Raw genomic sequence first — 12,132 nt, 5'->3', positions numbered from 1 at the left:
TTTGGCGAAAAATAAGACAGCAATAACCGACGACGTTTGGCACTCGAAAAAACGTGGGATTATTTTTCTGTATTCGAGTGCCCAACCTGCGACCTGTACATATACCACCCCTCATCGTCGCCCTTAAGAATTATTATTATATTTTACCTGCGACGCGGTCGCGTTGGCGCCCGGCGGGTGGCTGGACGTTTTGCGGGCGGTGTAGAATGCGTATACGCGGCGCCGTTTGCACCGGCCGGGGCTGGAGGAAAACGAAACACACGATCGCCCGCCGTCCCCTATCCACATACCCACCCGAAGACGAACCAGTTGTCCGAGACCGTGTGTTGATAGCAGTGTACCTGCACGAGGAAAAAAAACTTACCTACGGCAAACGCGTACCCACACTCGTGGATCGAGATGATAATAAACGACCCGGCCGGGACGTCATCGCGTCGCCGTCCAAAGACGTCCGAAGCAGTGTCGTCCGTCCGTCGGTCGTCGCGCGCGCTCGGCCGCAGTGTGCGTGCGTGCATCCCGTGCCGAGTCGTGTGCGTGCGTGCGTGCGCGTACGGGGGAGAGAGCAGCGGCGGCGGCGGCCGGCTCATTCCAGAGGCGGCAAACGCAGTCAACAAGTAGGTAGTGCCGCGCGACGTGTCCGCCGACCGGTAGTTCATACTGTTTATAGTAGTGACTTGTACGCGCGCGCGCGACCACGACGTGTGTTTCACGTTTCGTCGTCCGACCATCGTTTATTTGTGCGTCGTGTTAATAGTAATAATAATAATAATCGTAGTACGAAATCCGTCATAGACGCGCATTATACTCTCCCTCGTATAGTGTGCTGTAGCAGTACTCCGCCACGCGACGATCGGAATCATATAATAATATAAATAAAACCGCCTTCGCGATTGTCGTTCGTTTTCGGTACGTTTCCTCAGATTTTTGCCGTTTGCGCGCGTGTGCCTGTGCGCGACCGTTCGCCTATTATCCCGCCGCCGACGCGGGTTTTCCCGGGAACGTGCGGCCCGCTGTAATGTTCTGAACCGACCGCGCCCGCACCACTTTGAACGCGCGCGCGGGGCGATGGTGACCCGACGAACGCCGGGCACGGTGGCGGCGGCGGTGACGTTGCGCTCGGCGCACGTCTTGGCCGCCACCGCGGCGGTACTCCTGTTGGCGGCCGCGGGATACGGTCGAGACGCTGGTGAGTTCGAAAACTATTTTCAATATCAAAATTTAATATTATTATCGGATACCTGATTACTTTTAATTATCATTGTATGAATGATAAGTGTCAAGTCCGTAAACTTAGATACGGCGAAACGGTTCCTTGGAACCCAGGTAAACATCGCTAGTGGAAATAAAGTAGGACTAAAGGTAACCAGAGAAACGGATTGTGTCGTGTAGGTACGTCGTCGTTATAATGGATATTTGTATGTCTGCGGTGTGGATAATAAACGCGCGTGAGTGTCGTCGAACGCCGTGGAGGGATCTGCTGATTCTGATACAATTACATCAATCAACCGCCCGCGGGGTCTCTTATATTATACTACTACAACAGTGTTATATTATATTATATTATGAGGAGACGGGTTTTTTATTTTTATTTTTTATTATTATTTATTATTATTATTATTATCATCATCATCGTAACTGTGATCCTGCCACCGCCACCTACTCCATGGATCGTTTACTACGCGGTCGCCGGCCGGCCAACGATTTGAATACGTACCTACCTATATCCCGACAACAATGAAACGCGTTACGACTGTGATATTATCCGTGTATACTGTATTATGTATCTAACGGAAATCCCGCCGGCGGTACTTTAGTTAGTATACAATGTCTATGATCCACTGAAATACTGGATTTACCGATTTGTTTTTTTGGTGTTATGCTTATACTACAACACTTCGTGTATGGATTACGTTTGAGATTTGAGACGCAGGGTTTTTAGTATAGAAAACTTAGACAGAAATACATTGTTTCAGAACATTTTTAATAGGTAAGGTGATAAAAAAGGCAGTAATAGGTAAACAGGATGATCTTTAAAAAATTCATCAGGTCGCGTGAATTTATTCTATGTATTTAACTGATATAAACTTTTAAACTTGCTTCATTATTTAGTTTTTGGAAGTGACAAATCTACGGACAAGGTTAGAGTTTACCGATGTTTGACTGAAAACGAATAGTTTGAATACCCCCTGTGACCACTTCTATAACCCCCCTATGTTAGGTCGTCCGGTTGTATATTGTATGAGTGCGTGTCGATCGTCGGTGCTGGTTGCGCAGGTGTACGGTTTGTGTATTATAATAATATGAATATGAGAAAAAAATTGCACCGCTACTCTGCGATAATTGATAGGTATAAGTGCCTCGATAAACTCGTTATTCGTTGATACGGAATACTCACCGTCACCGATTGAACTTCGAAGTTCACCGATGATTATCTCTTATATAGATTATCTAATATGTAGACATTATAATAATATTATTTCTTTATAGTTATTTGCGAGTTTGTTTAGGTTTTTAGTAATGATTTATTACTTATAATATAATAGTCTTCTATTCAATTTATCGTTGGCATTTATATGTCACAACAACGTCACGATCTAACGTAATGAATTTAGAAACACAATGATTTAACAAAAGAATATTCTGGTTGTTTGTTAGATGAGTTTAATAAATATGGAATAATATAATAACTGTTAATTATATGTTTTAGTTGAAAATGTTACGCCGCAACTTATAATCACAATTGTTTATTATATATTTTAATTTTCAATTAGTAGTTATTAAATATAGTATAAAAATACGATGTTTAAAGCAACCGTTATAAAAGTTAAACACCAAACACTTAAAATAAAAACAAATTATCTTGTTTTTGGAATACAATATTAATTTCTATATAATGTATTAAAATATATTTATACCTATAATCTATATGTATTAAGTTGTACTTTAAAAACATTAAAAACAACTTTTTAAAATAGTTATGTTTTCCTGATTTTGTGAATGTGGGTTATTACTTATTTCACGCTAAGCGAATATCATATTTATTTTGATCCAAAAACCACAGAATATAATATAATAATATAATATAATATATTCTGTGCTAAAACTGCGGGCTTTTAACATGTTACAAAACGATAATAATGAGTAAATTAAAGAGTTAAAATGTTTTGCGATTTGTTCCTACAAGCTTTAGTAGATAACACTACACACAAACCAACTTTTTTTTTTATAAAAATCACACAAATTAAATGTTATCATAAAAATCACTGACAAAGGGTTTTGGAAGAGGTGGATTACAGATAAAAAAAAGTTGGATACCAGAAGTTTCAGCAACTAAAAACAACCATTTTTACGAACATACTTTCTCACGTACAAATAGCATTGTGTGATTATCTTTTAAGTAGGTATGTTAAGACCATATTATTTGCTGACTATTATGTTATTACACCGGTATCGCAGGTTTTCTACTTTATAGTATTGTGCAAATACCTAATTTAGTTATTTACTTTTCGCTCGTTATTATACTATTCAATGTTTTTTCACAATAGAATGAAAATTAAATAATGAATTTCGTTTTAATTGTTCATTTGTTGCTTGTCTTTCTCTATATTTTTTTTTACCATTACTATTTTATGGTCCGACTGTTGACTCAAAATCTACTTGCGAATACTTGTGAAAATTGATTGAGTATCAAATTTTGTTTATAATCTATTTTAAATTGAAAGTAGACGATAGTGAAATGATTTTTAAATGTTGTATGCATTTGTACGAATGTTATTATGTTATTTTAACATTACGATGAGATGAACAAAATAATATACGCAGGACGATCGAACCTACATAATATGTATAATCATGTGATCATGTGATTATGATTCATGATCTTGGATATAGTGCACTATATTATAGACTATAGTCCAGGGGTCACCAATTTAAAAAAAATATTTTTGAAGGGCCACATAAAGAATCATACAATTTTTCGCGGGCCATCAAAATTCCAGGTACATATTTACATTATTTAAAAACCAATAATATTTAACAAAAATAATAATTTAGTATATAATTTGGTCGTAATATGTGTTATTTATTCTTTGTCTGCCGGGTGGATAAAATGTGTTCGCGGGCCATTTGGTGACCCATGATATAGGTAATCTATAAGGTTAGACTTAAATTGCGGTTGGTCTAACTTCTGTGTCCTGTGGTTATCGTCACTTTAAACCGGATGAAAACTTTATAATATAATCTATATTTTCATAATATATATATATATATACCTATTCGTCTTATAATGTGGATACGAGTTTTCTATTCTAGTATACACTGTACCGTGACCGTCTGGAATCATCAGTTTTCCGTATATACTCTACCTGTGATTACGAGGAGAGAAGATCATATCATAGTGTAGTGCTGTAGCGAATGATGACAATGCCTCCCCCTACCCTTATAACGATTATTGTATCTCGGCTCGCCCCCGTAAAGATACTACCTCGTGCTGTTAACGAGTAAACGGTGTACACAATGATAATTAATATATGATGTTTTGGGCCCGGCTCGAAAACAACGTGGATTTAAATGACGATTAAAAAACCGGTCACTACCGTTACGTGAGTACTAGTCGTCAATATTATACTGGTTTTAGGTACAATGAATAGTGGAACGAAAGAAAAAACAATACACAATAATTTTACGAGGAAAACGGTAGTTTTTTTTTTAAATTTAATTCATAGTTTCTGCTTATTACACTTGGTATAGTTTTACATCCTAATTCTGAGCAAACAGGTATATTCTAAACATAATAGTCGTTCGTCGCAGTAACGCGTTATATCAACGACGAATATTATAATAACACGTACATGATCTTATTTAGCTATACCGTTATAAAATATTAACGTAATTGACTACTTAAATACAATACGTATTTTTCAATAACACACTACAGAGTATAGATTAATAGATTAAACCATCTCTACGAATTACCAAATTTTTTTCAAGTTTGTGTGATTTCAAAAAGGGGTATGATAAAAATGATTTTAATATTACACCCACGTGTATTAGGTCGTTTAACCGTATTATTAAATATATACATAGAAAATTATTTTAATTTGACCGTAAACTATTGTTATAATATTAATCGATGTGTTATAAATTTCGGATTTAGAAAGCGGATATTTTTATATTAATATGTTGATAATAATTATGCCTTTGTTTTTCTTCCGTACATTATATTCATATAGTTTTTTAAGTGTTAAACGCCTCTACACGGTTGACATGTCAAGTGTTTCAATGTATTAAAGTTGGCGTGTTACCAAAAAAACCCGCTGTAATACGGTTGTTTGTAGAAAAATAAACGTGGTGCTGATAACGAGAACCTATCTAATCAGTCTCGATGGCCTATGCAATTGGATTTCTTTCTCGGAACGGGTTCCCGGGACAACCGGTTTTTCGCTAGCCAATATAATAACGCCACCATCGCACACACATCCGACGCGCTTTTTCCTCGCGAGTCTTATACTCTTGTTGCGCATATGCGCGCGCACACTCGTATTGCGTATTCCGTATTCGAAAAAACACATTGCACTTACGGCACGAAAAAACCATGACATTTTTTTTCCACGAAACTATCAGACTTCACGTCACGGAAAGGGCAAGGTAAACCGGCTATTTATGTATTTTTTTTCCCATTGTGACGCCCCGGCGTTGATTTCGTTTGGTTTTTTTTTTTTTCAACAATATCAAATGTATTACTTCACGTACTAACGACAACAATAATGCACGACGCGACGAGCAGGGTTGTGTGTGGGGGTGTTCGAACAGCAGGTCGTAAACAACATAATATATGTTACGTTTATTATACGGAGCGTATCGCGAGGATTTGACATTTTCTTATGTAATTTGTACTTTTTGTAGGTACGTTAAATTTTCGTTATGCACCACCTTGTACAGTTGTACACTGTTGACTCATTCACACACACACGCACGCTGGTATTAACCCGACGAGGTTTACGGATTACTTTTTTTTAGGTATAGTTTACGCTTCCTTTAAAGAAGGTTCTTATCGTAACAATTTTACTGGTATCTAAACAATGAAGGACATCGGTTACTATTGTAATGGGGGCGGCTCTCGCAGCGTGGCAAACGTTGTAACAGATCACAGTTTTTCTCGTACCGCCTGGTACAGTGTTACCTAAATATCTAATTCACTTTCTGTAAACTTATTCGCTTATTTTCGGTTGTCGTCGAAAAGATACATCACGATATTTCAGTATATTGATAATATATGGCAGCACTTGGGTTTGCGCAATTCCGGTCGGTGGCGAGGAAATCTCGCTCGATATATTGTCTGATTAATGGTAATTTTTTCAAAGGTAAAATCTGCGACGTACGAACGAAAAACAAATTGTTTATTATGCGTCACGTACAACGACCATGTCATCCATAATATTATAATATATTTGAATAAAACAATATTTCTAAACAACCGCAAAGTCTGTTTCAAACGTATAACCGTATAATAAGTCTAAGTATTTGAAATAACATTTTATACCTACACTATATTCTTGACATAGTCTTGACTATTGACGGTATTCGTAAAAAATTATTATATGCTTCTACTACGCATAGGTAGTAACAATGGGTGTTATCTATATAGTTAATTTTACAGACTAGGTACTTGTATTATGACGTTGTATAAATGTCCGTTAATGTTCGGAGGGGCTTATTGCGAGAAACGATTTCGTATTTTTCTATACTTTGTACGACCATTATAATACATTCCGATATGAGTATTCACATACAGACGTTATTTTGTCGGTAGGAAATCGAAGAATACGATTTTTTCCTTACAGTTCCGCGTGACGATAACGTGTGATGGATACCACTTGGGTATTATATGTTATATGTGCAACAACTGCAACAAACGGAAATATATTATATATAAACAGTCAACCATGAGATCTGTTATTATACGTTTATACTATACTTTGGGGAATATTGAACTTGAACACATACGATTCATAGATAATATGGGTAATAAAATCGCAACATAAATATATGTATGGTGTCCCTCTGCGTGCTATTTTAATGTAGCTATAATAATATGAATGAATCGGATTGCGCAATATTGCGCTTATTATATTATCATTATTTGCAATAATTATGAAAAAACGTCGCGATAGGTGTAAGTACTATTATTATTCGAATCAAACGCATATAGGACAAGATGGGCCATATAATACATTTTTGAGACGAATGATGCCAGCGTGCGTTTGCAAGTATTATTTATACATACGCTATGGCATTTGCGGTATGCACGTGTACAAAGCACGCATATTATTTGAATCAACACGATAATAGACCAACTAATTTCATCCGAATGAAATAATATTAAGACGTCGCTTATAGTTTTTTTTATAACAGATTTTATACCTTAATGGTAGATAATAGTGTTTGTTGACGTGTCGGTTTCTAAGCGACAGACTTAACTTTTTATTGATCGATTGATCCCCTCCACGCCCCTACACCTGCCATCTGCAACGGATATAATATAGTATGCGAAAAATGTACAACGTTTAAAATATTATTTATTTTCTTCGTCGGTACCTTCACTGTCGAATCGAGAGTAAGACAACAATGGATGTTTTATGCGCCCACTAAAATGTCTAGTGGTAATATACCTTCCTATTATGTTATTATACATCACATCATGGTCTGCAAAACAATCGACTAACGAAATATATTTAATATTCATCGCACGTTGTATCCGGTTATTTTAAAAGGTTTTGAGCAAACATTTATTTACACCAATTTCTTGATTCGCTGCGTATTGTACTTATGTATGAGTATGACTGTATGAGATGAACTCGAATATATTAGTTATTAATTAGGTATTAAATGCACCTTATTTATTTGTATTCTATTTGACATTGCTCATCATTAGGTTTAATATGTTAATAAATATTATGTAACTACTCACTAAAACGAGTTAAAATAAATTGTGGTAGTTCATAAATTAACGATTTTTTATATTTCAAGGTGATCTTGTTTCTCTCGTAGATTCAATAACATAACGTTAACTACACAAAATTCTTCTTTTTTTTCCTTTTTATGCAAGTTTTTAAAATTCAATCACGATACAGTAATAGATTTTTACCTGTTGACGATGTAATAAATTTTCATTTCATGGAGATGAATTGCGGTCATTTTTCTATAGGTATCGCCGAGTATCGCATTACTTATTGTTGCGAATACATAAATGATACGGACAAGTGCAGTCACGGTCAACGAAAATATGGCCGGCGAGAAATATAGTGAAGAGAGAAGGTAAAAGGAAAATAAACCTAATCCATACATACCATTAATTAATATCCTATAATCTAAATTATGTATATATGGCCCATTAATGCACATGGTAAATTATATATGCTTAGCTATATATAAGTAAATACATGAGTTATTACGATATATTGTCTCGACTAATTGAATATCTATTGATTACAATTTACATGAAATACTAATTAAAATCGACCAAAAATTCATAGTACATATTTATCTGCGTGTCATTATTTCTCAATTAAAAGACCTGTAATTCTTACTATTTTTGTATTCAATGAAAATTTTTAAATTTATATTTAAAGAATAAAAATAACTTAATAAACCGACAACAGGTATAGATGTATAATTAGCATATTAAATAGATAAGAATACACAATAAAAATAAAATAGCTTATAGGTAACTAATTAAATATATTTAAATAATATTAACGTACGTTTACTGATAGATGTTTATAGTTTAAAAAAAAATAAAAAAAATAATAAATAATTTATTAAATAAGTAAATAAATTATATGTTTATATATTTTTAAAATCTTTAAATTTGAATTAAAATGAATTCAAGAATTGTTGATGAGATGATCCTTAGAAATAGCGTCGGATATACGTAGAAATTGATACACTTTGCATCAACTACTACGAGTTAGTGATTAGTATTCTTAATTTTGTTTTCAAACAATCTTACATTTTTATATTGATCAAATAGTTTGTTTGTTGGAACTTAAATTTAATAATTGATAATTTGTAATCGGTTATTTTTTTTTAATTTTTACAACTATAGGTTTAATTTTGGGCTTAATATAGTAATATACTAATATTATACACCACGGTATATAGTTCGTTTTTATAATAACGTATTGAAAGAGCTTTTATAGAAATCTATTGAGAAGTAATAATAGTCTTAAAATTGTCTGTTAAAATGTGGCCCTTTCGTACCCAATAGTACCTCTAGTGTAAAAAAAAAATTTGTATCTACAACACCTACATTAGTGATGCTTTACATACCTCTATAGTCTATACACTAAGCGCGATTACTCGTCAATTTTAATTTTCTGTATACCACGAACTGTTGTTTAAAATATCGAGTGATGTTAACCTGAGTGTTGTTGTTATTGAAAAATGACACTCGGACATTTATTTATTTCCTATGCCGCAGACGCGACACTGTATGTGATAATAATCAACCGATGACACACTTACGGTGGCGTCGGGTTTACAAAACAATTCAATTTTACTATTCGACATATGAAGTATACAAGAAGAGAAGTCTGCAAGTGTGTCACACGGACTAAATTATTATTGTTATTATTATTACTATCATATATAAAATAATATCATTATACTGTGGTGACGATGACGTCTGATATATGCTTGAAATAATACAAATGTCAATGTAAACATACATTTTTAGGATATTAAAAAAAAAGTTAATGAGCCTATTTTATGAATTGAAAATTACAATGAGATTACATTTAGGTTTTTTGTTATTATATTTTTATCTGAGTGGTCGTTGTTGTTGTAATAAAAAACTATTTCAAATTTATACCTATTCAATTTTTTTCGCTATTGTTATCAGGGTAGGAATATAGTGTTTTTACTATTTTATTTTCGAAACCGTTGTACAATCGGATATCCGGTCGGTCGGTTCGTATGTTCGATGTGTGTCAGTGGCGACCGTGAAAATCGGACTTGTCCACAACGTACGCGGGCCACCGGAGAAGGGGTGACCTAGTTATTGGCCATGAAGAGATCACCAAAGCTTAACGATAAATACAATTACACATTTATAAATACATAGTATTGTACATGTTCATAATGCAATAGTATGCAGGTATTATTAGGTATATATAGTATATATACAAGTATAATATTTTAACAAATTTAATATTAACACCTTAATATGCACCTTATATTGTTGCATATTTATTTTCTATTAAATTTTACCGGCAATGTGTTTTAACCTACTTTTAAACAAATTCATGTGATATATTTCGGTTTTGAATAATGATTTTAAAAAATACATCAAAATAGTAGCTTTGTCAGCTTTGCTTTTTTTTCTAAACATACATCACTACACTGTCAGTTTAAAATTCACGTAGTGTCGATTTAAACAAAAAAGTAAGCAATTAATCCTATGTCTTATCCATGATTAAGCTTAAATATTTAGTGATAACATGAGACAGCTAATCAAAACAATCTTAAGTAGTTAAGTATTAATTTAATTAATATTTAAACTTATATGTAAAATGTACCTATTGTACCTAATAAGTACAAATCTATTTTTTAAGTAGAAATAATTATTAAAAAATCAATTGTCGTTATAATAAAACATTTTTATATTTTTATTTTTCTCTCATTTTAATCAGGATGTTATCAACTACAGTACCTGTCCATTAAACCTAACCATTAAAAAAACACTAAATTTAGACAATATACTAATATTTAATAACAGCTATAATATATACTTAAATATTATTACATTTATGTATTTTTATTTTCTAATTTAAATTGAATAATTATTTCTATTTATTCAGTAAAGTGTTTCGATTAGAATTGCAGTAGAAGTAATTAATAATATTCAACATACCACGTGATTCAAGTAACTTATATTCAAACATTTATTTTTTATTAATTATATTTCATCAATATTCTTAATTAGTTTTAATTACTTAATTAGATTTCACAGTAGACAAATAATATTATGATACTTTTATAACATGAATTAAGTAATAATTTAAACTGAAGCTATATTGTATATATTTATAACTTTTTAAGCATGATAAATAACTATAGTTATATGAAAAATACTAAGTATTAAAACCATAGGCTATATCCATAAAATAAATAATATAACACAAATATATATATTTTTTTATAAACTTATAACTCGCTTCAAAGTTAGAAATGTTGAAAAAGTTCTTTGAGGGAATAGAGATAATTATGTTATTGTTATCTTTAAGTTTTATAATAGATAAATATTCTATTATAATAAAATGTTGACTATTTATAGTCCACCCACTCTCCCCTATAATATTAAAACTGTTTGTAATAACAAAACTAAACTTCAACTGTTGAACGTAGATTTGTAAATGTTAAAATTTTATAACACTCTAAAAGTGTGAATGTAATATTGTTACGATATAAAAATGATTCAAAATTAATGATTATAATTGTTTTGTGTAATTTTTATAGAAATTACAAATTTACTTTCTAATCAGATAGCCCAGTCTATTATAATTTATAACGAAGGTATTTAATGCTCAAAAGTAACTAAATATTTTAATTTATTGTGTCAAAAGTATTCTGAAGGTACCTATATTATTTTTGAATATTTGAAAAAAGGTTACTATTGTATTTGCCTTGGTACAGTTTTCCGTTTCAAAATACCTTCTACAAGTATTTTAATATTAATTAAAGTCTGCAGAACAGAAAATAATCCCTAGATGTTCAACTGCAGCGTATAATACTATACTAATATACTTAAAATTCTGATTAGTGTATGATGTATTGCACTTTATTGTTTTTACACACAGCGTAGAAAGTATTTATTTAAATAATATTTCCTATTTTATATTAAGTGAAGAATAACATAATAGATTATATATTTTTTCTTGAAAATTATACGATGAGGTTTATGACCAAAACAAATTGTATTTATTATTGTCTTACTTGGGTACTATTATTTTGGTATACAAACTATATTATTCACTTACTATGAACACAGTAAAAAAAAATACAAATCACAAGTATTATGAGATTCAATTTTGTTTGGTCATAGTATATGTGATTGATTGTGTGATGTGTCAT

At 32.5% G+C, this 12,132-nt stretch overlaps 1 protein-coding gene across 2 annotated transcripts in view; it reads left to right on the top strand.

Annotated features, from left to right (window-relative positions):
• Positions 1 to 586: 586 nt before the first annotated feature.
• LOC132923339 (low-density lipoprotein receptor-related protein 2) overlaps positions 587 to 12,132 on the top strand; it is a 63,749-nt gene continuing 52,203 nt past the window's right edge. For both annotated transcript variants that reach the window (XM_060987266.1, XM_060987264.1), the window contains exon 1: positions 587 to 1,186. In XM_060987266.1, coding sequence (XP_060843249.1) covers positions 1,066 to 1,186 — 121 coding nt within the window. In that variant the 5' untranslated portion in view covers positions 587 to 1,065. The remainder of the gene's footprint in view (positions 1,187 to 12,132) is intronic.

The sequence above is a fragment of the Rhopalosiphum padi genome, chromosome 2 (genome assembly GCF_020882245.1).
Source record: "Rhopalosiphum padi isolate XX-2018 chromosome 2, ASM2088224v1, whole genome shotgun sequence".
Lineage (NCBI taxonomy): Eukaryota > Metazoa > Arthropoda > Insecta > Hemiptera > Aphididae > Rhopalosiphum > Rhopalosiphum padi.
Note: the sequence above shows the minus strand (reverse complement) of the source record. Positions and strands in the feature narration are given on the sequence as shown.